Consider the following 24,565-nt stretch of genomic DNA (forward strand, 5'->3'; position numbering starts at 1 on the left):
AAAAACAATAAACAAGAATGGCTGCAAATGAAAATAGAAATTTAGACTCACACAACATCACAAAATCAAAAAAAGAGACTTCCGCTCTGGGAACCTGTACTAGTGAGGGTAAAGAACAAGAAACCCCTAAGAATATTTCCAAATATTCGCAGAAGCATAGCGAAGATAAACAAAGAAGAACTCCTCTGCAAGATAAAACAAATCAGGAGAATGCGCAGCAGACAGAAAAAAGAAAGAAGGGCAACAAATCAACTATTCCAAATAGTATAACAGATTCTGTGGATTACCAAAGTGAAAATGCTGATGCTAATTCTACAGTGCAGACTACAGATGCTCTTTTTACAGAAGTTACTCCGAAAGAATCTTCTATTTTAGCATACACGGGCACTGAAATAGAGCCAGATGCACATACAACAGAGTCTATTTCGGGTTATACTGGCGCTTCTGTGGAAGAAGAAAGAAAGTGTATATATAAATGGATCAAAGAGCTCTTATTTCGCTGTATGAATTATACTATGGCTGTCTCCCAAAGAGCGATAGTTTTAGTGAGAAGTTATAACGCAAGGCCTCTCTACATCTCATTTCTCCTTATTTTCTCTATGTACTGTGTTCGGGCGTTGACAATGGACTCTTTTCGGAGAATATCTGGAGAGTGCTATGATGGAATATGTTATAGCAGTATACCCATATATATACAAACTTTAGACTTTTTTCTTAGCCTTGTAACGTGCATATATATAGGAGGCATACTACTGCAGGCGGGAGCCAGAGAAATCTCTAACTATCTCATTCTAATCACACATCTTGTGTTTATATTAGGAAGTGTGTGGGCACTTCATCTTGACAAATACATTTTGAAACGGATAGATATAGTTCTAGGCTCTACTTATGATGTAGCTGGAATCTTGATTATAAACTCGGTGTTTGGATACGTGTCTCGCCGGCGCATGCTTATATACCAAAGCATTGTTGGTTTTTCTGTAAATTATGCCATTTTTATTTATATAAGCTACTATTTTTGGGCAATTATTAAAAACACATCAAAATTTACTCTGCATAGCCTAGCAAAACATGTAAACAGCCCAAATTCAATGGCGGCAAAAAAAGAGAAAGAAGCACACATGCGCGCTCTTTCAAATAGTTATTATAAAAGAACCGCTATGCAAGTAATTAAAAAATACATCTTTCTTATTTCTATATATAAGATTGCAATTTGTATCTCAACTGCTCTGTTTTTTATGTGCTACAAAGTGATCTTAAAAATAAAAACAAGAAATCCTGTGATGGAAAGCATTCAGGAGAGAACATATAATTCTCGCAGAGTCAAAACTATGGGAATACTTTTAAGTATTGAATTTATACGAACTTCTGTGTGGTGCATTCTTTTAAATATTTTACTGCTAACCATAAAGAAAGCATTAGAAACTGTGTAGGGAGAAAAAAACGATTTACTGTGAAAAATACATATGTTTTAGATGGGCAGACAAGGAAACTGTATTATTCACTCTTTATAGTATTTTTAATTGCTTAATTAACTGATTGAATTTCCATATCCTGAAATATAATCGGAATTCATGGCATGTGCTGAAGTAGTTTCCACGTACAAACATTAATAAATAAATACCTATCTAGTTTGCCTTTAGATTTAATTAAGACTTGCTTGTCTCTGTTGCATTTTATGACTATGCAAACTAAAAAGAATTATTCATTTCTTTTATTTTTAGCGTATTTTAGGTGAATTTCATATTTGAGAAGAAATATACAAATTGTTAAAAATTCTACTACAAAACAGCTTTAAATAATCTGGGAGTACATAGAGCTTGCCATTTGCATTAAACAAATAGTACACGTTATTTGACTAAGTAATGCATGGTTCTTCATTGTTCTATCAGGATTTTTCTAGGTGCTAAATTATTTGTTTATGCTTTATTCAACCCAATGCGCCCGAAAAGACCCGAAAAGCAAGAAGCTTCCTTAGAATACGCCGACTACCCGAAAATTCTAGTAAGTAGAAAATCTTAGAACAAATCTAACCTGAAATATTTTCTTTCTATGCAAGGTTTAATTTTCTTGCAGTTTTTGGATTAATTGCATTTAATTTAATCAATAGCCCTGTTCTAGCCCCAATGCAGTAGGTATATATATCCTGTAATATTAGGTAATTAATATGCAATTTAAAAGATTCTACAAACAACTATTCATCACAATAGCGGGCGTGTTTGCGCTATGCGCCGCAAGCACAACCAAAGAAGACAATTCTTCTGACACAGAATCTGCAATGAACGCATTCTATATAGATCCAGGCTTTGGGCAGAATGTATACCCAAACATAAATTGTCTTCCAGTGTGCCCACCTGTAAATCCATGCGAACAAGTATGTCCTCCAGTAAACCCATGCAGGCCCGTGTGCCCACCAGTCAACCAGTGTAACATAGATCCATGCAACATCCCATGTGTAGACATGAATAGCCAACTAGACATATCAAGTTTCTTCGCTGCCCTGTGGAAGAAGATCCTTATTGCAAAGAAGAGCCCATCTAAAAAGGCAGCCATCAGAGCCCTTAAAAGAAAGATGATTCTTCTCTGCAAATACGCATTCCAGTTACTTCGCTGCCAGAACCAAGGAGGGGCAGCCGAGTGCTACAATGACAACCAGTACTGCTATATGAGTCTAAAAGCACTGTTCTCTTCTCTTAGATGGGCAGTCTGCAGTCTTGACTACAACAGCCAAGTCTGCTTTTTAGAATATGCCTATGGTGTACTGTGTATGTAAAATTTGAATAAATGAATTTCTAAACACTTTTATTTTCTCATATGTTCAATGCCGAAACGCACTTTCTATCTAAGCAAAAATCGAAAAAAGATGAGACAATCGGAGAATCTCTTCACATATGGCTGGGAAACACACCATACCTACATAAAAGTAGATGCCCTACACCTAAAGAGCCAAAATTTCCATATGATCACATAACAGATGAGTCGGCAGAAGAGCTGCACCAGCTTTTTACAGAGTATATTAAACAGTTAAAGACAGAAAATAAGAGCGTGGCAATAATAAGCGTCCTCTACAAAATGGAGCTGATTGGTGTGCACATATCGCCAATAAAGCACAAACAAAACATACTAGATGCAAGTTCGCTTAAAAGGGGCGTATTAGTAAATGAAACAAAGAATACCCTGGCAATTGCGTATGGCGGCAGTGTAAAGGTGTTTCCAAAGGCAATGTACAACTTTATTATTTATGTAGATGGGGCAAAGTATTTTATGATTGGGATGGGGCTTAAATCTGAAAGAAGATATTCCAAATAAGAATGTGCTATTCTTTTAGCTATTTCATCTATACATAGAATGCACATATGCAAAATGAAGAGTCGCTAGCTATTTGTATGTTACACAACACGAAATATTATTTATGTGATAGATGTCCTAGTTCGAAGCACAACTACTATAACGGTATATAAAATACAGTTCTAAACAATAATAAGAATGCATAGAAAGATAACCCGAATAAATAATATACCTGTATGATCTAAAAATACTTGAATGCTTGAATAACCATTGAAATAGCCTATTCCAATCTAAATTTAAAATAAATAAACATAACCCAAGATATTAAAGTTTATTGCTCTTTATTTCTCTTTTTGTAAACTGTCAAAAGAAATCTCTTCTTTAACGAGCTTGGTAAGTGTGGATGGAATGTCAGAAATAGCAATACGGATCTGTAACGTGCTATCTCTTTCTCTAAGAGTGACCATTTTGTCTTCTAACGTATCAAAATCAACTGTTATACAGAAGGGAATGCCAATCTCATCTGCCCGAGAATATCTTCTTCCAATGGATGCCTTGCTCTCATCTAGATTACAACTAATTCCTGATTCAACTATAGTGTCCTTGAGTGATGTAATAATCTCAGTAAATCTTTCGTCCTCCTGCAGTGGTAGAATAATGCACTTTATAGGGGCCATGCCCGGAGTAAAGCTAAAAAGAGACTTCTGCTCGTCGTCTTCACGTATCCAGAATGAGTGCCACAGAAGGGCATAAAGGATTCTTCCTATTCCAAAAGACGGCTCTATCACACTAGGGGTGTACTCTTCAATATGCTTAACGATTTCTAATTTCTCTATCTGGGTTACTATCTTTTCCCCAAGCAGCTCAATCTCTATTTCATTCTCTGATATCTTCTTTTGTTCTATTTCATCCTCAGTCAGAGCTTCTAATGCTTGTATCGCCTTTTGTGCCTGCGATCTGAACTTTGATCCTAGCTCTTTCTTGTTAACCACTGCAACTGTTTTCTTTTCTGTGGTTGGTGTGGTTAGCCTTCTTCGGGCAACTAATTTGTCTCCTGTTTTCTTGCTGTGCACGCTAAGGTCGTAGCATGCCCTGTCTGCAATGCCAACACATTCAATCCACCCAAACGCAGTATCAATCTCCACATCCCAGCAGTCGGTTGCATAGTGTGCCATTTCAGTTGGCAGATGCTGTCTAATCCTAATAGCACTTTCTGGTATGCCAATCTTAACTAAGAACTGATATACTCTGATAATAAAATACCCAAGAGTCTCATTGTTGACTATTCCCTTTTTTACAGCTGCATCCATAGACATTGTATGTATTGCCTGGTCTTCGCTCTCTGCGTCTTTTTCTCTAAAAAGAAGAGGAAGCTCTATACTAGAGTACTTAGCAAACTTTGGATGTGATTTTTCTTCTGGGTGCACAAAGTGCTCAATCTCTGCCATTAAGAACTCTCTCACTCTAAAAAGCCCGGTCCGTGGGCTTATCTCATTTCTAAACGCCTTTCCTACCGTTGCACTTGCAAATGGCATCTTATCTCCATTGTTTTCCAGCAGTCTTTTAAAGTTCAAGAACTGGCCCTGGGCAGTTTCTGGCCGCAAAAAGCTCTGTGACTTTCCACATGGCCCAACAATCGTGTTGAACATCAGATTAAATGGGGCAATTTTTGTCAGAGCATTCTTATTGTCGCTCTTTATCCCATACTTGTCAATAAGGCCCTGTAGCTCTTCCTTTCCAAATGAGTCAATCATATTTGCCTTGCTTATAAACTCCTGCTTCTCCCTCTCATCCTTATTCTCTGCCTCTCTTAGAAGATAGTCTCTTACTAAATGGTCTGCTCGATAGACTTCACCTGTCACAGAGTCAGCGCACATCAGGTCAGTAAACTTTTCAACGTGCCCACTCGACTTTAGAACCTCAAATGGTGTAATGATTGCCGTGTCTACCTCTAGCATGTTTTCCGTTAGAACAAAATGGTTTCTCCAAATAGATAAAAAGTTGTTTTGTAAAGCACACATATTTGGCCCAAAATCAAAAAACCCAGAGACTCCACCATATGACTCAAAGCTTTGCGTATAGAAAAACCTTCTTTTTGCAACTTGCTCAAGCTTTTCTCTCTTTTCTTTGACTTTTATATTCATAAAAAGAATTTTAGTTTTAGGAATAAGTACCACTGCCTATAGATGCACATATTTTAGAACTTATTACACATTTAATTATCATAGAAGAATACATTCCACCAGTAAAAAAATGTCTTTAAATTTAATGCTTCTTTAACTTTATATTTAGAACGCAGGGTTTTCTGCCTGTATGTTCCAAATATGTATAAATATTTGAATGTGCTGGTAAATACAAACAGATTTTTAATAATGCACTACTTTATATGTATTTAATTAATATTATCAGTAGATAGAGAATGCTTCTATATAGAGGCCCTCTATCTATCTTTTAGATTTTAAAATGGTCTTTTCTATTCTAGACATAATAAACTCTCTATGCGTGGTGATCTTGTTCATTAGTCGAGCAGTCGTGAAGGGCCTAAGCTCTTTCTCTGCTATTTCTGTGGATGCCTTTGCCTGTATGTTTCTAAGAATTGCCATATCTGCTGCAGTAACAAAAGAAAGCGCGCGCCCCTTTTGCTGGATTCTTCCTGTTCTTCCTATTCTGTGGATGTAGTCTGTGTAGTAATTTGGTAGGTCATAATTTATAACACAGCCAACATCCTTTACATCCAGCCCTCTTGAAAGCACATCAGTTGTCAAGAGAACTCGCGCTAGGCCTGACCTAAATCTAAAAAAGGAGGTGTGCCGTGTTTTGTTGTCTGTGCACCTGCTCAGACCCACTGCATTTATTCCGAGCTCCTGCAGCACCTCTGAAAGAATTGCACAGTTGTCTGCTCGGTTCATAAATACAATGACCTTTGAGTCTTTGTACTCTTCAAGTAGAAGAGTTGCCAGATGCGCATCTTTAGACTGCCGGTGAACAAGAGCATATTCCTGCGTAATGGTTTTAGGTATTGGGCTCTGCCGCGTGTCAACAGTCCTGATGTCCCGTGCAAGAATAAGCTTCCATAATTCTGGACATATAGTTTTTTCAACTATTTCGTCTTCACTCATGGATACTCCAGGATGAGCTTCTTTTTCTTTCTTCTCTCCATTAACACATGCGTCTTTTTGTGAGTCTTTCTCTAAAACTACTGCACCCTCGGTATTTACATTGTTTTCTTTCTCCTGCCGGCCTTCTTTCTCACTGCATAGCTGTTCATCTGCAGCAAACGCGCTTTCCGAGTCTTTCTGGTACTGCCTGCCTTGCTCGTGCACTTTAATTGCTATTTTTGGCACTATGTCAGTTGCTGAGAATAGAAGCAGCTGTGCTTTTGGTGTTCGCTTTAAAAGCTCACTAAGTATTGTATAAATGGCCGGTGACTGGTCGCTGTTTAGAAGAAGATCTGCCTCGTCCAATGCTATTTTCTTTATTCTCTTGAACACACTCACATTGTCTTCACTACAGAACATAGCAGCCAGCCGCCCTGGCGTGGCTATAACAATGTGCGGTTTCTTTTGAAGCCTTGCGGCCTGCTTGTGTACATCCATTCCCCCGTGTATTATTTCGCATGTTATTCCAAAATAGCTTCCCATGGTATCTACCTTCTCCTTTGTCTGAACAGCCAGCTCTCTAGTTGGTGTTAGTATAAGAGAGTGTACGCCATATGGGTCTTCTGCAAGTGACTCTATGAGGGGTATAACAAAGCACGCAGTTTTCCCCGTTCCCGTCTCTGAAAGGCCAATTATGTCTTTTTTCTCTGTGAAAGGCAGCAGCTTCTTCTGAATTGGTGTCTTTTCTTTAAAACCAATTCGCTTCAGTATGTCGTTTATTTCTTCCTGCACTGAGAATACCATTAAAAATTTTTAAATCATGATATAATTATATACAGAATGAAGTGCACTTGCCAAGAGCCGATTATATCTTGTATCTAAATTTTGGGCTATGCTACTGTCCTTTCTATTTGTTTAATTCTGCTTCTTGGTATAACCAGGAAAATATCAGAAGGTCTGGCTTAGTATGCTGTTTGTTCGGTATATAACCCGAAAATATAAAACAGTGCCTAATATAACTTGAAGTTAAAATATAATAAAAATGAAAAGGTATAGCAATTTCGGAAAATAGCGCTAATGTTAGTATATGCTTTACAGTCTTTCTTACATACTGTCTAGATATATTCACTATATTTGGATGATCTGTGTGAATTCCGTGGTATATGGTTGCTGGTGTAGAGTTGTGTGTGCTTAATTGAGTAGGGTGTTTTATTCTCTTGTTTTTAGTGCTTTCTTATGATCTTTGTGTTTTTGTACTTCTATATAACCCGAATTTATTTTAATTTTATAAAGTCTTCATAAATGAATATTTAATTAAATGCAAATCCTTTTTAAATATGCTATGTGTGAACAGTTTATATTTTTAAACCGCATGAAATAATTTATAAATTTAATAGATCATAGAAGCAGCCTTGGATACTAAAGAGTCAATTAAGCAGAGAACAGTTTGGTAGAAATAGAAAGAAATGAGATGGTGGGCAGAAAACGGTCAGTTACAATAAACACGACATAAAATAAGATATTTGGGATATACAAACGTATATATTATACTTTATTATGAAAAATAGCTCTGGTTTAAGTTTGTTTAATATGTATCTGTTAATAATGGGCCATAAAATTGTTTGTGAGTGCGCATAATAAGATCTATTTATAGGTGTGCCAGCTCTAAAATACTTCGAACGTCAGAGCAGAATCGAAGGCTATCAAGAATAAGAGCACTTGACAGAAGATTTCGGTCTTTCATGCCGCCGATGAATCTTTCAATTGGAAGCGTGTTTGTATGGGGGCCAAATCTGTAGTCCAGTACAACTACACACGAAAGATCGGTTGACACTTTGTCCAGGTCTAGCAATAGTTGGCCCTCTGCATAGTCGCAGTCATTTCTATACAATCTCTTCTCAAATATAGGCCCTCCTCTTTCTAAGTAGTCTGCCACACCATCAGCAAATTCCTTTTCCTTTGTTGTATACAGAATAATTGTGTACCACTCAGAGACCATCTGAAGAAAGTTCTCCAGCATGGGCCGAAACACCACAAAGTGTGAGCACACAGAATTGTTTATTTTATACTGCACTATGTGGTCTACCCTGTTCTTTGGTGGTGTGATTGAGGAGCAAAGAATAACTCCCTCAAGGCCTAGAACAAGATACTTCTTTTTTGAAAGATTTATCTCGTAGTTGTTCAGAAAGCTCCAAATGCTTAAAGACTTAATGTACCGGCGCACGCAGGGAACACTAACCAGAGCATCCCACTGAGTGCTTTTTTCCATGATCGGCTCATCTGAGTTATGTTGTTTTGAGCTTTTGGCTTTCATATTCTTTAGATTTTTTAGTTTGAAAATGAAATTCATAAACATTGTGCTTCTCTTTGCAGGACTTGTTCACTCTAGAATGTTTCTAAACATCCGTGACATTTCTGTGCCTTTCTCAATCCAGAGGGGAGTGATAGACAACCAGATATGTAAGGGGCTTTTCAAGCTTATAACGCCAACTAAGGGAACAATTAGTGCAACAATTTACTCAGAAGACATGAAAAGAGTGTTCACAAAGGACAACCTCAAACCCAACGAAGAAGTCCACTTCTCATTCAACACCACGACAGGGCAGACATACATCATAAAACTAGAGGAGATGGAGGAGGTTCCAGAGAAAAGCGTAAAAGTAGAGTATGAGTTTACATCGCAGTATAACACATTCAACAAAAACATAGCAAAGTATGAAGTAATTGACCCAGCGCTGACAGAAATGACAAAGTTCGAGAAGCTTTTATACGAACTGTCTCTCCAGACCTCGTATAGACAACGAGAGACTGCAGCTTTCTCTGACAGTGTTAACGAGATTGTTGTTTCCATCCTTTGTATAAACTTGCTTATATTCATTGCGTTTGCTGGAATATTAGCATATCAAACGATTTCCTTCAAAGACTTTTTAAAGAAGAAGAAGCTGATTTAATAAAGGAAACTGTTTTTAGGATATTTAAGAATGTGTTGTTAATGCGCGTTTTCTACTTAATTCTTCTTTTCCATAAAAAACTTATAATATACCCCGAATAATTTGAAGTGCTTCGATATAAAGAGAAATAATTTTGAAGTTGTCTTAAGACGGCAAGGTAGATCTGGCAACAGGCAAACAAACAAAAACACTAAAATTGCGCCATTTGATCAAAAAGACACTAGTGTACATGTGTATTGTTTGTTTAATGGTGTGGTGTAGTGAAACTGGGAAGTATTTGAGCTTTAAAAAGGAGCGGGTTTGTTCGTTTTTTACCCGAAATAATATTGGAATATCTACACATGTGATTTTAAAAATAGAAATGAAGGGTGGGTCGTATAGCTCTGAGGAGATTTTGCATCTTAACTCCGAGCTAGAGCCAGAAAGTAATTGCAAGTACATTTTGACTAAGCCAGAGTATTCTCTTAAGATATACATAAATGCATATGCGCGAATGTTTCTTAAAACAGAAAAAAACAAAGTTGTTTTTCCAGTCTCTTCCGAGCTTTCAGTATCCCTTGTGCTTAGCTCACTTGAGAACTACTTTCCTATATTCCCATACTTCGATGGATTTGCACTGTATCGGCATTTAAAGTTAGAAAACAGCACGTCTCTGCAGAAGGTAGAAATGCATAAAAAGGCAGCAGAGGTAGGGCCAGTTCTGCATCTTCAGCCAAGCAACCCATTTGGCATGTCTCGCCAATTCCCATCAGCATTCTCAAATGAGTTCTATCAGCTGAAAAATCTTAACAGCAGCACTGTATTTGCCAAAAAGTACATTGTAAGTATATACGGCCATTTTCTGTTTGCGTGCAAAAAAGGAACAGACGGATCACTTGGATATACCCTAGAGATTACAGAAGATCTTATATCCTACCCACAGATAGTAGGAAGTAAAGTGTTTGCAATTATAGAGCAGAATGGGACAAGATGGTCTCTGTTCAATAAAGACACAGATGCCGTGAGAACTCTTTTATACTATATTGAGCGCGCACCGCGGCACCTTCCCCGGGAGACAGAGACAATTGCAGAAACTGCAGAAAGCTGGGAGAAAAAGTGCGATAACGTGCGGGATATTGTGACCTACAACATTTCATCCTCTTCCCTTCCAACAGCATCGGTTCTTTTTCCTAGAAGCATTCCAAAGCTTAAGGAGGAAATAAATAAAGAGCAGTCTGCAGAGTTCCTTATACGAAAGCTAGAGTCACATGTCCAAAGAAGCATATGGGACAATGTAAATATTGAATTTCTGGTCTATTTATTGAGCATGCAGGGCATATCACTTGCCTCTGAAATACATGAGGAAATTCGAGAGTACTCCCTTCACAGAAAGCGCATTTTGCAGAAAATCAAAGAAATAGAGGATTCTCTCTGATTAAGAGCACTCAACGTCTGATATAGGCCTTTTACAGGGAAATATATTAGGGGGCACATGCGTGTATCGAATAGAACAGCTCCTTCATCTTTGCAGATGTTGTTTTGCTACTTCCTTCCGTATATGCTCTGTCTGCGATTTCCTTTGTTACTCCGTCTCTTTTCAGTATAGGAAGAACGTGCTTGATGAAAAAGTTCATAAAGTATGTATTTGCATTTTTTGTAAGATAGTCTAGCAGGTACTCTGTTTCCGCAGTGGATAGAGATTCTTTGCTTCTGATAACTGCCTTCATGATTGGCCAGTCAAATTCTGCATCTGGTCCCTTGGTAATAAATTTATCTATTTGTGCGTCTGTGTGTTTTATCTGTATCTCTATAAGCTTTATAACAAGATTGACAAACTTGGGCTTCAACCGAATATCAATCTGTCTCCACTCCTGCTTGATGCACTCCATTAGGCGTGCAAAAAACTCGTTTCTATCTGCTCTTTTTTCAATTGCAGTGAGAACAAAGTCTGCCCACTTTTCTTGCTTTTGTATTTTTGGAAGCCCCCAGTAGTTTCTAAAAAGTGCTAGACACACCTGCTTAAACTCTGTTTCGCTGCTTATACTCGCACTCTCGATCACGGAAAGTGCCGAGGGATCAAACTCAAACTCTTCAGCTAATTCTATGCGTGCAACGGCTTCGGTCACTGACATTAAAAAATTGTAAATCTTTTCTCATATTATGCAGTAGTGCAAAAATGTAATTTAAATGTTTAATGTATAATCAGCTTGCTAATAAAGAAAGCTGCTAGAGCAGTGTATAGGAATGTGTTTAAATTAGACAAATCATATTTTGAAGCTGCATAATTAGAACAGATGAAATTTCAGGAGTAGCAGAAAATATAAAGACGAGTTTAAACAATAAATTTACTAGAGAATATACTGGCATAAACAGTATTAAATCGCAGAGAAAGAATGCATTCATAACTATATAGATATATTTTCATGGGCTAATGTGCGAATCTGAGAATTTTGCAGTGCGTGGCAAAGAAGAGCAGGTTTCTATTATTTTTGTGCATGAGCCGCTCGTGCAAGCGCCATGAATAGTTTAAATGAGTATGTATAAAATTGTTTAATTGTTCTATTAAGATATTTAATGTGAGCTTATGCCTTACATTTACTAAAGCTGTTATTCGCTGTATATTGTATATAACCCGAAATACAGTCTGAATATAATTATTTACATGCACCCTGAATATAACCCAATGCACCTCTTTATTTACTTCAGTAAAACTATAGAATCAATAAGTGTATACAATTAATTGAAAATATTTAACTCTGAAGGGTTTACATTAAAATACAACTGCAAATACCAAAATCATAAGGAAATAAAAGAGATATAACAGTGTGTAGGGCGCACTTAGGAGGGATCTAAATTAATTTTAAATAAACAAAGATATATCCTTGTTTGATCTAAATCGGGCACTATTAAGTTTGTTTAAATATAAATACTTCCTTGCAATTTTAGGCAGGAGTTATGAATAAAGTATAAACAGTCATATTTGATATATGTAAAAATAGAAGCAGCTGTAGTTTAATCTGCTTTTATTTCTTTTACTTTAGTGTAGAAGTAATACGTTTAATAGAGCAGAAGCCACTGCAGATGGTGGAAAGCATTGTCTATGCGCTTCCTCGGCTGGTTATGTGCTGGTAAGATGCATCCACACCATTCTGCAGCAAAGGAAGTATATCCACTATCTCTTTGTATTCCTTGTTTTTTAGTGCCCCAATAAAACCTGCAGCAAAGGAGTCTCCAGCGCCATTTGTAAAGGCATTGTGTGAGACCGGCTTGGGTGACACTCGTCTAAGAGGGCCGTTAGGAATTTTTCCAATAACATCCTCCGATCCATCGGTAATTGCATATGCAACATTGAGTGTGTCTAGCCACTCAATGAGAGACTCTTCATTGTCTGTTTTAGAAAGCTCATAATACTCTGACTTGTTTCCTATAATAAAGTCGGACAAGCGTATCATTTCGAGTATTTCGCTTCGGAACAGACTTACCATCTCCTGTGAAGAGAGGTTAATAATTGCACAGAATCCAATTTTTTCCTTGTTAATGTGCACTGCCATGTAGTCTTTCACTATGTTAGGAAGAACAAACATAAAAGAAACAAAGTAAAATACAGTGTTTCCGTCTACTAGCCGCTCTATTTCTGCCTTTGCCTTGTCAGAATAGCATACCGAGCTGTCCTGCAGTGCAATGTTTGCCCGTTTGTCGTTGTTAATGAACACATATGCCCAGCTTGTGGAAAATTTGTCTCTTTTGTCGAGATATATGTTTACTTTGGTGTTCTGCATTTTCTCTTCTATTATCTCACCGTATGCATCGCACCCAATAATTCCGAAAAAGTAGCACTGCAGCCAGTTAGAAAGAATTTTCTGTGTGTTGAACGTGGCACCCCCTGCTCTAAATGTGAACGAGTTGTTTTTGGTTTTTATGGATTTCATAACATAATCATGTATCGTATGGTGCTCTTTTTCTGAATAGCTTACTATTGCATCTAAAGCCACTCCATTCTCCAAAAGAAAACTTTCTTCTATGTTCACAAATATATCAAGCATCGGCGGGTAAATCGCTATGCATCGCTTTATTGTACGCATAGGAGTTAAAAAAATATTTGCATGTAAATACGCGTGTTTTTAGAAAAAATTGTCTATAATCAGCCAGACTTACATTAAAAAAGTGCATATAAAGCTGTGAATGCTAATATAATGCAAAATATGTCCAGTATTTCCTTTGAAACTCACGTGAAGGCACTTATTTTCGGGATATTTTAATACAGCCCAAAGTTTAGATAATTGGGCATGTTGTCTCGTATATCCAAATAAAAAGGAGATTTTCTTTTATACGGGTTTAAGTAATATAGCTTAATTTTATAAGCTAAAAGTGTGTTTTGTATTTAAGGAAAATGTTGTTAGTTTTGGCAAAAAAGTTCCACTAACTAAAAAATTAACTTGGTGGGGCGTAATTTAATTTTCTCAAGTATTTTTAGATTATTCTAGTTGGCATAAAATACTGTAAAAATTCATCCCTAGTTATATATTTAGTCGCATATTTATGTGTAATTAAAGAAAACACGCCATGAGTTAATAGATATCGTAAATATAGAGAATATAAAAGTTGATGCATGCATTGTGTTACCTCAATTCCGATTTTAAACAGTCTGAATTATATAAAAAAACAATAAATATTATTTAGACTCTAAATTGAATACTTTTGCTTTATTCTAGAAGCATATCAAGTTATTCACAGCAGTTGCAATCTTTAGAGCGGGACTTTCGGCTAGAATCCTCATTGCATCTGCCAATTGCAGGGTCTTCGGAGTTTTTGCAACAACAGCTACCACAGCAGCATCCTGCTTTTACTTGGTGAATGTTGAAAACAGCTAAGAATGCAATTGTTAATACTAATACTTTTGTGAACTTCATTATATTTGCCTAGAATCGCACTGTATTTATATTTAAGTTGGTGATTTATTTAGCCAATGAGAACTTTTTACCCTTTTGATTTCTATAAACAACCAATTATTTTAAAGGGGGTATACATCAATACTCCTGTCTATCTCATAATTTCTGAAATATTACAGCATAAAGGGAAATTTTATTTAAGATCATATCACCACTAAGCGCACTTTAGACAGTACATCTAACTAATGAGTAGTAGATATTTAGAATAAATAATCTGCCATGAAATTATGCGCAGTATAATGCCCTAAAATAAATTGCATATCCAAAAAATAAATATAAATTTGCTAATAGGGCGAGAACTGAAATATCTTAAAATACTTTATATGTTTATCTTCCTTGTTGTATTCTCTGTTTAAGGTGCACATGCCAAAATAAAACAGATATAACTGAATGTGCAAAAATGCATGTTTTAGAGAAGCAGTTGTGTAGTTATGCGTAAGAAAACAAAATATTATAAAATTAATTTCATTTCAGAAGTCAAAGGAGTATATTATGCCTATTTATTAATTGTTATCCTAATTAGAAGTATGATTTTCTTATTACACACAACTATACCAAAGGCGTATCCAGAGACAGTGCAGAAATATTTGGAAGTGGCTCAGTGGTTGTAGAGGTGATTCTCAGATTTTTCTCATTTGCCAGGTGCAGAAGAGATACAAGATAGAACTGTACAGACACCTTCTGCTCCGGGATAGTATTATACATTTCATTTACTTTCTTTTCTCCCTGCTGGATTTTATCCCACATGTTTTCTTTTATCTTTACTATATCGTTTCTGCGTGCTTTTCTTAGTGCACTCTGTAGAAGCCTACGGGATAGAAGGGTAGTGGGCGCAGTGCCTGCGTCTTCCTGTGTATAGCTCAATGGTGCATTATTTTCTGCAACATCATGCTCCATATCTGCATGCGCAGGAGGAACAAAGTTTGTGTCTTCCTGGTCTGCATACACAGTATCTGGCATGTCAAGCATAGATGGAGAAGTGCTGTGTGCCGTGCGCCCCTTTTCATATACTTCATGTGCTTTTTCGGTTGCATGCAGCGTTCCGGGGAAAACAAACATTTTATATAGATCTTCTATTCCTACATTATGATCAGGAGGAAGTGTGTTGCAGTTCTTTCGTCTTTCTGATATTTGCTGGGGGGTCATTACAATATTCTCGCCCTTCTCAAACAAGGAGGAAATTGGAAGATGCGTGTCAGTAAGAAAGTCTATAACTGCCTTCTTTCTTTCTCTGCAATCTGTCTTTTCTTTTTGCTTTCTCCGAGAATGCACTTTCCAGTGAGAGGGCCCTGCCCATCCCTTGGCATACCCAAATGGAGTGTACACCAGATGAAGATCTTCCTTGCTGGGGCGAAACTGCTCTACCACTTGGCCCGATGCTTCTGCCTCGCCGCTGTTTTCTGCGCTAGGACTTGCGCCGTCTGGGAAATCATCAGCCGCCGCGCTGTCCATATATGAGCTATACCCTGCAAATGCAGCTGTGCTTTCCTTGTATCCATATTCTAAGCGGTCTGTGTCATAACTTATGTTGTATGCGTATGTGGGAAGAACCAGCTCTTCTACTGATTTGTCTGGAGTAAATGTTGCAAACATAGGGCTTATGTACTTTTTATTCTCTCCCTGGTATAGAGACTGCCTATGCACAGAAAAGTTTAAAGAGTGTGTGCTTTCCATGGAATGCGGTTCAACAGTTTCACTGGCCTTCTCTGCCTCTACTGTATCCTGCTTACTAGGAAGCCGCAGAACATGAAATCCCTCGCCATCTTTCCACTTGAGGAGGTGCATGAGAAGCCCTCTTGTATCCCCTTCTTTAAATTCTCTCGAAAGGTGTTCAAGTATTTCATCGTCCAGCGACGCTATTCTATGCTTAATAAGAATAGCCTCTGGGTTTGGCTCTATTGTTGGGTGCACTCTGACTCGGGATTTCTGTTTCTCTGGCTCCTTTGACCGCCCCACAGAATCCATTAGCTTGTCTGCTTCATCCACCACACTGTCCACGCGCGTGCTGTATACCTTCACGCACCCATCAAGCACTATGCTTGCGTGCTGAAAGTTCATGCTGTTTGTCTCCTTTTCCTTAAATTTTTCTATGTTAGAGAATTCCTCGATAAGAGTAGAGTGCCATGTTGTCTTTGCGTTTATTTTGCTCTCAATTGACTCTTTTAGAAGGTCTGCTATTTCTCTTTCTCCTGCAGCCATGGATATTTTTGTCGAAATAAAAAGTGTAATTAAATAGAGAATGGCTTATTTTCCTGTTCGCTTAAAGTAACTTTTACTGCACATCATCAGTCATGCAAAAAATATTTCCATTGCAGGCTGCTGGCTTTTGGATATTGATCTTCTATTTTGTTCTATTTGGGCATATGAAAAAAATTAATTGGAATGCAGATGTAATTCTTATCTAGAAATTATTAAAACAGGGAATGAAATCTTTACGAGAAGAAGAGCAAAGAAGGGGATGCAAAGAACAGCGCGATCCTATACTTCATGCAGGGGCAAAGAAAAAGGAGGACGCTGCAGACACAGTGATTACATATACAAACAAGGACGGCGAGCGTGTCTTACGAATCGTCAATCTTATACAAACAATGGAGCGTACACCTGAAAAAGTTGAAACTGTGATTTCTGTGCGAACTCTTTCCTCCGTGGATAGAAATGTAAACATTGGCGTGCTTGAAAACCTGTGCATTTTTTGCGACTCTCCTGTTGATACGGAGGCATCATCTCTTCTGTGCACACAGTGTTTGCAGGCAGAGCCGCAGAAACCTGTAGATACCTCTTCATACTATAGCTTTTTTTGAGTGCACATGCGGCCCCAGTTATATTTTGGGGCTTAATCTGCACCCAGTGAATAGAGTGTATATATGCAGTGCTGCCTTAAATGTTATGATACATTGGTTGATTAATCCAAAATTTAATTTCTGTTTGCCTAGTTTTAGTAGTATCACACTGCATTCTGTTTTTAGGCTGCACTGCTGCATAGTTTGGTAAATAATCAGTTAAATAAACACAAAATTGTTCTAGCGGACTGTTTTCTATATATAGCCCAAAATATTTGCACTCGCCTTTTTATATTATAGGATATTTTCTGAGTTGTAAAATATAGCTAGATTAATTAAAGGTTTATATAATGTTTTATTTTACAGAACTATCAAGCATAGATAAATAGATAATCTGTTTGCTACTGTTTTCTAGTGCACGATGCATTTATATAGAAATACATCCTGAAGTTCAAGAAATGTCTATTGTTGTTATATACTAGTAAAAAGAGAAAATACACTACAAATCAACTTTAAGCGAGGCAGGTTTCTATATACCAAGAAAAAGTAGATGTAGTGGCGGGGTGCTATCTGTGTATATTGGCGGAATCTAGTAGTATATATATGCATGCATTGATCTATTACTTTTTTATTAGAAGCATTGTCCTATTACACATCTATTCATTGGCTTCATATAGTTTTATTATTTTTCTAGTATACACAGTGAATACAATATAATTCTATTGTATGCGGTAGTCTGGGTGCATGTAGTCGCCGTTCTTAACTAAACTCTGGCAGTACGGACACCTGTTTGAGTACTGCTTTAACCATGTGTCAATGCACTCTACATGGTATATGTGATTACAGGGAAGAAGCCGGCAGTTAGACGCTGGTAAAAACTGCTCAAAGCATATAACACAGTCCTGTGGCGCCGGCGGATCACTGGGTGGTATGCTTATATACAGCATTGTGGGAATCATCTGCAGATCTTGAGAGGCCACTGTTTTGGGAGCAGGTCTGCGCACTATGTGCCTACTAATAAACAGGTATAGCCCCCCAATGGCAACAGTCATTATGCTTATTAAAACAAGTGCTGCAAACGGTGCTATTGTGTCTTGAAATCCCGGCTTTGGGGATATCTCAATATATATTGTAGGCGCAAATTGCCCCATTATATGGGATATTATTGGGTTTGATATTGTTTTAAAATATAATAGATCTTCTGATGCTTGCAGTCCAATTACGCGCGGGCCTTTAATAAGGCTGTTGCACATGCTCAGTAGACAATTTATCTGCGAAGTCGTTGTGCATACAACTACAAGAAACCCATTGTACTTAATTGCCTCTAGAAACGATATAGCATCTTTTATAGTAGAATCGTAACTTGTCAACAGCAAACTGTTGTTTTTCAGATCAATCATAAAGTTTTTTAGTTCTCTGTTGTATTTACTGTCTTTTTTGGCTATGTTTATAAGGTTTATCCCATTTTCCTGCTCAGAAGAATCCTCGTGCAGTATTAGTGGTGGTTTAATTTGAGTTTTTTCCTCAAATAGGCACGTTAGCATGTATTCTATTGAATTAGATGAGATGGATATTGCTTTTTTTGTGCTGGTTTTATTTATAAAGCACAGCGTGTTTGTATTGCAGTACGCGCTGTACTCTTTTCGGGTTATCAACATCTTTCCATCCTTTACCATCCTTTCCATTTGCACTGCCACCATGATTTTTTCTCCCACTAAACCTTCAATAGAAACAGCCTTTGCTGTTAATATCTGAAAAAATAGCACTCCGGCTCTAAGTAGAAAATACATAACCCAAAGCCCGAAATTTAATCTATAAAAATAATTATTAAATAAACACGGATAAACAGATCTTAGAAGAGATATATTTCACACTGTATGTCAATAAATAAACTATTGTTTTTAGGTCTATGTAATTTCTTTCCCAAATAAATATAACTCGAAATGCACCAGTTTATGCGTACTTGTGTTATAGTATTCGGTCTAAGCCAATTCAATAGTTAGATATACCTCTATGTGTTATTTTCTGTGCTCCATTACAAAAGAAGCCTTCTAAAACACCACTGAACTTCTTTTTTCGCTGATACATGCCTACACATAGAAAGTATTTTCCCATAGAAATTGCCAATCGGTAGTTCTATTTAATTTATATGTTTTTTGATTTAATTATGGTTTATGCTTTATTTGACACTTAGTTATGGCCGTATACACAAGAAGCATAAATTAATTTATAAAAACAATACGCTGAAAATTGTGTGTGAAAGCACTGTTGCTAGAATATGAATAGTAATAAACATGGTGGGCCAATAAAGTACTCTGAAATTACTTTCTATCAAAATATATACTGTTAATACCAAGTATCCTCTTGTTCACGGCAGTACTATAAGTAAACTGCTTATTTTCTTTGGGATTTCTGGGTGCTCTGTTTATTCTAATTTAAACACAAAAATCTCTTTTATGCCCATAGCCACTTATTTTGTTCCTTTCAAAATGCACTTATATAAAATTTAGTTTGTATTTTCATAGAGAATATTCAAAAATTGCTCTATTTAAATAGCTAAGAAATTCTTTTAAGAAAGCGACATTAAAAGGTTTTATTTATTTTCCATTTAGTAAAGATATATCTTTTAATAAGAACAATAGGGTCTCTGGGAAATAGAAGAATATTAATCGCCCAAAACGCGCCTATGGAGAGTCCTAGTGTCTATTTTATGTTTTATATATGATTTCGGGTTATATGCTATAGTAGTAATTCCTTCTAATATTTGCAAAAGTTTTAACTAAATGGCAAGTACAGAGTTTATGGAGTTTCTTTTGTGTGTTAAAGAAAAAGGAAAGGAGATATCTTTGCTGTCTGCTGATGTGGAGATGATACATATGCTAAAGTCTCGGTACTTGGCGTGTGTTATGGACCGCGCAGCACAAGACAGCATTATTGATGTTTTTAAAGAAAATAGTCTAGCATTCCACACAAAGTGCAAAGAAATAAAAACCGGAATAGAGCAGATAAAAGAGAAGTACATTCAGAATGAATCATTCCATATTAATATGGAGAGGCATATTATGGTTCTGTACACAAATCTAAAGAATATATCTAAAAAGTTTCTTGACGCAAAGTCTTCATTTTTAAAGCTAATAGATGAGAGAGGGGCTTCTCATAGCAATACTTTTAATGAAGAAACTTCTTCAGAGGCTAGAAATACTCCAACACTGTTAAATAGAGCAGGAGGTGCGAGAGAGAAAAGTGCTAACGAAGATGACGCTGAGGCAGGAGTCAAGGCAGATAAGAGCATTCAAAACATTTTGTCCACACTTAATGAGCTAAATACTACATTTATTGAGCTAAATCAAATTATAAGCAGTTCCTCGTTTGATATAGAGGGGGCAGCTTCTAAAAGCTTTTATAATAGAAATACTACGATTGGGGTTAACACGCAAATTGAGACCAGCATTGTGCGCAGGAAAAAAAGAAGAATGTTTAAAGTGGTTATACTTGTTCTTTTGTTAATAGTATGTATAGCTCTAGGGGTATTCTGCGGCAGGAGTATTCTAGATTTTATAATTAAACTGAAAAATGCTTTGAAGTAAACAGTAGATATATTTCGGGTATATTTCAGGCACTTGCTATTTATACTGAGAAGTTCTAGTGTGTCTAGTGGGCGTTTCAGCAGTATAATAAAGCTATTTTTCGTTTTTAGTTTCTTTTTGTATAGTTCTATTTGGATTCTAACGTGTATTTGTGCTGACTCTGTGCTCTATTTAAAATTGTATTTCGTGTTATATCTCTAGTTTATACTATATAAGAGATATATATTATTTAGAAGAGCTTGCTGTACGTTGCACTTCGCCCATCAAACCTGTTTATTGTGTGTTTGCTCTTGTACATAGAAGAATATTTTCGGAGTGTTTTTTGCTGCTGTGTACTTCAGGTCTAGTAGAATTGTGTAGGTTTTTATCAAGTAATTATGAAAACATACATTGGCTTCTAATTATTTTCTTTTTATTTATATAAAGTGTACGCATTATAATAAAACAATTTATCCTTTGCTTACAATAATAATAAAATAATTTATTATTGCAGAATAGAATATGCACGGAAAGAAAACCCATGGGCATGGAATATGCATGTGCGGCCATATGCCTGCGTACACACCAGAACCCGTTCGATCTCTGAAGTTAAGCGCGTGACAGCTTTGATAGTACTGCGATGGGAGACCGCGTGGGAACACAGAGTGCTGCACTTTTTGTTCTTTGCCACTCTTAAGAAAGCAGTAATCGCAGAGTAGTACTATGCATTATTATAATAATAGAGGTTAATGTTAGTGCATGCTTATTACAAATAAAACATTTCAATTTGCATGCTATATCAGTGACAGCAGGATTTCCTTTGAAGACTTAGGTATGTGAAACCTTGCTATTTATTGAACTTCAAAAACTCGCATATAGTTTCACCGCATCATTTATGATCGCAATGTGCTTATCCCTATCACAAATGATGGATACCCGTATATTAATATCATATTTAATCATTGCTATTCTGGATCACACTGCCCAAAACCAACAATTAGCTTAATAAAATTTTATCGTGGTTTAATTTGTTGGCACCACTTAACAATTAAACTTTATTTGTATGATGAATAGTTAATATATTGTAAAAAGTTTGAGGCCCCTTGAACCTTATATCAATAAACTGATTTTCATTTAAAAAAATATTGTAAAAACTAAAATATACTGATTGAAAATAAATATTGGCGCACTTTTGCTGTTATAGCAGGCGAAATACAGATAGTTTAGTTTATTGCATATATTTGTGCTACTGTCAGGAATGCTTTTTTATTTAATATCATTGGTGTGTAAAAACATAAAATAGCTGGTGCTTTTTATTTTTAGATAAAAACCATGAAATTGAAAAAAAAGCAATGCGTGGAATACTAGAAAGAAAACACCTTAATATTACATTAAATAGAAAGACAGAAAGAAGTAAAATATACACAAATTGCACCGTACACTGCATGCTAATTCTTATAACGTTTCTACTACATATTTTATGTGAAGAGAAATCTTGGATAGAAGAAGTTCAAGATTTTAGAGACTATGAGATAGATAGCTATGCTGGCGGGAGGGTGAAAATAAATCCAGATGGACTGCTAAACCCAGTGAGGTCCTATATACACAATATGTGCATACACTTTGGAAGAAAAAGAACACTATCAACTGAATTGGCTTTAGAAACCGACCCGAACGATGGTATGAATATATGGAAAAGGGTAGTGTATAGTATTTTAAAAAAAAGAAAAAAGCTAAGATATATTGTGCGTACGAATTTACCATACACTGGGGATTTGTTAGAGTATATGCAAGATTATAATAACGTGCTTCTCCAGGCATTTTATTTAGATAGTGAATACATATCAGTACAAACTAAAAATACCAATTCAATTTATATGCTTCTTAAAAACAATATGCACGACGGCACAGATCTTAAGATTCTTGGTTCTCTGCTGCTCCTATCAGAGGGGCTTGATGTTCCTTTAGTATTTTTTAAAGATAATATAGATGGAGCTTTTCTTGTTTTAAAAAAAGTAAAAGAAAACGCCAAGGACAATCATTTTCAAATTAAAGTAAATATCCTGGATGGGACTGATACAAACAAAAAAACAACTCCCGCCAAGGACATTTCATTGGAGCAAACCCAGATGTTTACTATAATCAACTTCTTTATCAAACACAGGGCGAATCCTGTTATAGAACAATTTGGGTTTGTAGAACCAACATCATATGATGAATACATAACAGGAGAATTTATGAACTCACCAGGATTTCTTATTCAATTCTATTTATACAACTATATACGCACGCTAGATAAAAAAAAAGAGTTTATTAAAACAGTCCACGATCTATTGTGTGAATATCTGCCAGATAAGGAAAATCAGGAAATGACAAGCCCAGAAAAGACCGCACAAAAAGTATTTAACAAGTTCTTTGTGCGTTTGGATAAAGCAGAAGAAGGGGAAAGCGGTATAACCCGAAGTTTGGCTGCAGATAATAGATGGGATGAAATTGAAAATATGTATTCAATATTAATAGGGATACGCTTAATTAAAAGTAGCGAAACCGTGGATGAGTTAGAAAAGAAAAATATTTATGCAAAAAAAAGTGCATTCTTTTTGAAAGAAGACTCTTCTTTTATATATATACTTCTTAAGGATTTTATTTCGTGGGTTTTTAAAATACTTTTAGATAAAGGCGACGAATCCCCTACAGATAGTCTAATTAAAGATAGATTTTCTGTTAATAGCAAAGAGTACAAGTCTATAATAGGCATTGTTGGGTATGAACAGATTCGAGCACTAAACAGTCGTAGTGATTTAATTATATCTCTACTAGTGCGCGCAATGCACTTAAATGTTGACAAAAATCACTCTCTGGTGCGCATAATTAACAATATAGTTCAAGTTGGTATGATATCCCCCAAAAAAACATTATCTGTCGAACTGGTTGCATTGCATATTGTCCACCATGCTACAGACTACTTTCCAGATATAAAGCGGGTTGACAAGGTTATTTCTGGATCTAATAAAAAAGAAAGAATACACATAGGGAAAATAGCAGATATGTTCGTATATTTAGCAAAATCGAATGCACTGCATGCCCTATCCCGCCTTATAATATCCTACATGCATGTAAGAAGAAAAACAAAAATATTGCTTCTTTCCACTTTAATAACACGACACACAACAGCAGAAGAGAGACAGAGTTTACTATGTTGTTTAACCCAAAACGGCAGAACTCTTCAATATATTAAACATATTGTAAATATTGCACAGAAGGAAAAAAATACTGCAGGTGCTAGTCTACAGGCACTGGATGTAAAGGAGATTCTTCTAGTTCTCTTGGACATAGCTATCCTAAATAACCAGATTCATGAAAGGATTATACCAGAACTTATTGAAATGTATACCAAAAGTGCGATATTAAAATCAACTGAGACTATTAATAAAGAAAGCGAAAGTTCTAGTGTGGATTTTTTAGAGGATACAATATGCGCGCTATCTAAAATACAAGAAAACGGGGTTAAAAATAAAGATTGGAAGGAGATGGTTAATTTTCTAAGTAGCGAGTGCAAAAAAAGAAAAGAGAATATGTCTCGCTCTTTACCATATATGATGATATGACACTACTACTGGCGCGAAGATTCTTCAAAACAAAGGCCGGGTTGTAGAGCAGCAAATTAGGCTTTAAATATTTAAGCAGCGCGCTTTTTGGCAAACTGAAAAGGACTCATAGAAGAACTGAAAAGACACTTTAACTAAATAACAAGCACAGCAAGCGCTCTGCCGAGACTTTGTGATCACGCACGTCTAGACAATCTAATAGTCATAATAAATAGCACTTTTCAGAAATACTCTATCTATTTCTGGCTATAATAACTAGGAGGCAATATCGCATTCTCCTAAGAACATCGAAATATTAATAAACTGCATCTGTTTTAAAAAATATCGCGGCCTAGCCAATCACAAG

General features: G+C 36.3%; 15 protein-coding genes and 1 non-coding gene across 16 annotated transcripts; 9 read left to right on the forward strand and 7 right to left on the reverse strand.

Annotated features, from left to right (window-relative positions):
- Positions 1-17: 17 nt before the first annotated feature.
- NEPG_00609 (uncharacterized protein) lies at positions 18-1,433 on the forward strand (the record flags this gene model as incomplete). The annotated part of the gene is made up of 1 exon (XM_013202986.1): positions 18-1,433. The coding sequence occupies one exon, from the start codon at positions 18-20 to the stop codon at positions 1,431-1,433; it is 1,416 nt and encodes a 471-aa protein (XP_013058440.1).
- A 734-nt stretch (positions 1,434-2,167) lies between these two features.
- NEPG_00610 (uncharacterized protein) lies at positions 2,168-2,796 on the forward strand (the record flags this gene model as incomplete). Its single annotated transcript, XM_013202987.1, has 1 exon — positions 2,168-2,796. One exon carries the CDS (start codon positions 2,168-2,170, stop codon positions 2,771-2,773), a length of 606 nt encoding a protein of 201 aa, XP_013058441.1. The 3' UTR covers positions 2,774-2,796.
- Positions 2,797-2,814: 18 nt separating this feature from the next.
- NEPG_00611 (uncharacterized protein) lies at positions 2,815-3,609 on the forward strand (the record flags this gene model as incomplete). The annotated part of the gene is made up of 1 exon (XM_013202988.1): positions 2,815-3,609. The coding sequence occupies one exon, from the start codon at positions 2,815-2,817 to the stop codon at positions 3,307-3,309; it is 495 nt and encodes a 164-aa protein (XP_013058442.1). The 3' UTR covers positions 3,310-3,609.
- A 14-nt stretch (positions 3,610-3,623) lies between these two features.
- On the reverse strand, positions 3,624-5,432 carry NEPG_00612 (glycyl-tRNA synthetase; the record flags this gene model as incomplete). Its single annotated transcript, XM_013202989.1, has 1 exon — positions 3,624-5,432. The coding sequence occupies one exon, from the start codon at positions 5,430-5,432 to the stop codon at positions 3,630-3,632; it is 1,803 nt and encodes a 600-aa protein (XP_013058443.1). The 3' UTR covers positions 3,624-3,629.
- Positions 5,433-5,661: 229 nt separating this feature from the next.
- Positions 5,662-7,190, reverse strand: NEPG_00613 (initiation factor protein 1; the record flags this gene model as incomplete). The annotated part of the gene is made up of 1 exon (XM_013202990.1): positions 5,662-7,190. One exon carries the CDS (start codon positions 7,188-7,190, stop codon positions 5,733-5,735), a length of 1,458 nt encoding a protein of 485 aa, XP_013058444.1. The 3' UTR covers positions 5,662-5,732.
- A 721-nt stretch (positions 7,191-7,911) lies between these two features.
- Positions 7,912-8,742, reverse strand: NEPG_00614 (uncharacterized protein; the record flags this gene model as incomplete). Its single annotated transcript, XM_013202991.1, has 1 exon — positions 7,912-8,742. One exon carries the CDS (start codon positions 8,740-8,742, stop codon positions 8,035-8,037), a length of 708 nt encoding a protein of 235 aa, XP_013058445.1. The 3' UTR covers positions 7,912-8,034.
- On the forward strand, positions 8,726-9,345 carry NEPG_00615 (uncharacterized protein; the record flags this gene model as incomplete). The annotated part of the gene is made up of 1 exon (XM_013202992.1): positions 8,726-9,345. The coding sequence occupies one exon, from the start codon at positions 8,726-8,728 to the stop codon at positions 9,335-9,337; it is 612 nt and encodes a 203-aa protein (XP_013058446.1). The 3' UTR covers positions 9,338-9,345.
- A 221-nt stretch (positions 9,346-9,566) lies between these two features.
- NEPG_00616 (uncharacterized protein) lies at positions 9,567-10,751 on the forward strand (the record flags this gene model as incomplete). Its single annotated transcript, XM_013202993.1, has 1 exon — positions 9,567-10,751. One exon carries the CDS (start codon positions 9,567-9,569, stop codon positions 10,749-10,751), a length of 1,185 nt encoding a protein of 394 aa, XP_013058447.1.
- On the reverse strand, positions 10,624-11,448 carry NEPG_00617 (uncharacterized protein; the record flags this gene model as incomplete). Its single annotated transcript, XM_013202994.1, has 1 exon — positions 10,624-11,448. One exon carries the CDS (start codon positions 11,446-11,448, stop codon positions 10,798-10,800), a length of 651 nt encoding a protein of 216 aa, XP_013058448.1. The 3' UTR covers positions 10,624-10,797.
- Positions 11,449-12,336: 888 nt separating this feature from the next.
- Positions 12,337-13,398, reverse strand: NEPG_00618 (uncharacterized protein; the record flags this gene model as incomplete). Its single annotated transcript, XM_013202995.1, has 1 exon — positions 12,337-13,398. One exon carries the CDS (start codon positions 13,396-13,398, stop codon positions 12,415-12,417), a length of 984 nt encoding a protein of 327 aa, XP_013058449.1. The 3' UTR covers positions 12,337-12,414.
- Positions 13,399-14,760: 1,362 nt separating this feature from the next.
- NEPG_00619 (uncharacterized protein) lies at positions 14,761-16,464 on the reverse strand (the record flags this gene model as incomplete). The annotated part of the gene is made up of 1 exon (XM_013202996.1): positions 14,761-16,464. The coding sequence occupies one exon, from the start codon at positions 16,462-16,464 to the stop codon at positions 14,815-14,817; it is 1,650 nt and encodes a 549-aa protein (XP_013058450.1). The 3' UTR covers positions 14,761-14,814.
- Positions 16,465-16,688: 224 nt separating this feature from the next.
- On the forward strand, positions 16,689-17,274 carry NEPG_00620 (uncharacterized protein; the record flags this gene model as incomplete). Its single annotated transcript, XM_013202997.1, has 1 exon — positions 16,689-17,274. The coding sequence occupies one exon, from the start codon at positions 16,689-16,691 to the stop codon at positions 17,064-17,066; it is 378 nt and encodes a 125-aa protein (XP_013058451.1). The 3' UTR covers positions 17,067-17,274.
- A 111-nt stretch (positions 17,275-17,385) lies between these two features.
- On the reverse strand, positions 17,386-18,835 carry NEPG_00621 (uncharacterized protein; the record flags this gene model as incomplete). Its single annotated transcript, XM_013202998.1, has 1 exon — positions 17,386-18,835. The coding sequence occupies one exon, from the start codon at positions 18,833-18,835 to the stop codon at positions 17,765-17,767; it is 1,071 nt and encodes a 356-aa protein (XP_013058452.1). The 3' UTR covers positions 17,386-17,764.
- A 993-nt stretch (positions 18,836-19,828) lies between these two features.
- Positions 19,829-20,705, forward strand: NEPG_00622 (uncharacterized protein; the record flags this gene model as incomplete). The annotated part of the gene is made up of 1 exon (XM_013202999.1): positions 19,829-20,705. The coding sequence occupies one exon, from the start codon at positions 19,829-19,831 to the stop codon at positions 20,630-20,632; it is 804 nt and encodes a 267-aa protein (XP_013058453.1). The 3' UTR covers positions 20,633-20,705.
- A 468-nt stretch (positions 20,706-21,173) lies between these two features.
- On the forward strand, positions 21,174-21,288 carry NEPG_02670. The gene has a single exon (XR_001214614.1). It is a non-coding gene; the product is annotated as a 5S ribosomal RNA (ribosomal RNA).
- Positions 21,289-21,963: 675 nt separating this feature from the next.
- On the forward strand, positions 21,964-24,525 carry NEPG_00623 (uncharacterized protein; the record flags this gene model as incomplete). The annotated part of the gene is made up of 1 exon (XM_013203000.1): positions 21,964-24,525. One exon carries the CDS (start codon positions 21,964-21,966, stop codon positions 24,217-24,219), a length of 2,256 nt encoding a protein of 751 aa, XP_013058454.1. The 3' UTR covers positions 24,220-24,525.
- Between the last annotated feature and the right edge of the window lie 40 nt (positions 24,526-24,565).

Source organism: Nematocida parisii (assembly GCF_000250985.1).
Source record: "Nematocida parisii ERTm1 unplaced genomic scaffold supercont1.1, whole genome shotgun sequence".
Taxonomy (NCBI): domain Eukaryota; kingdom Fungi; phylum Microsporidia; genus Nematocida; species Nematocida parisii.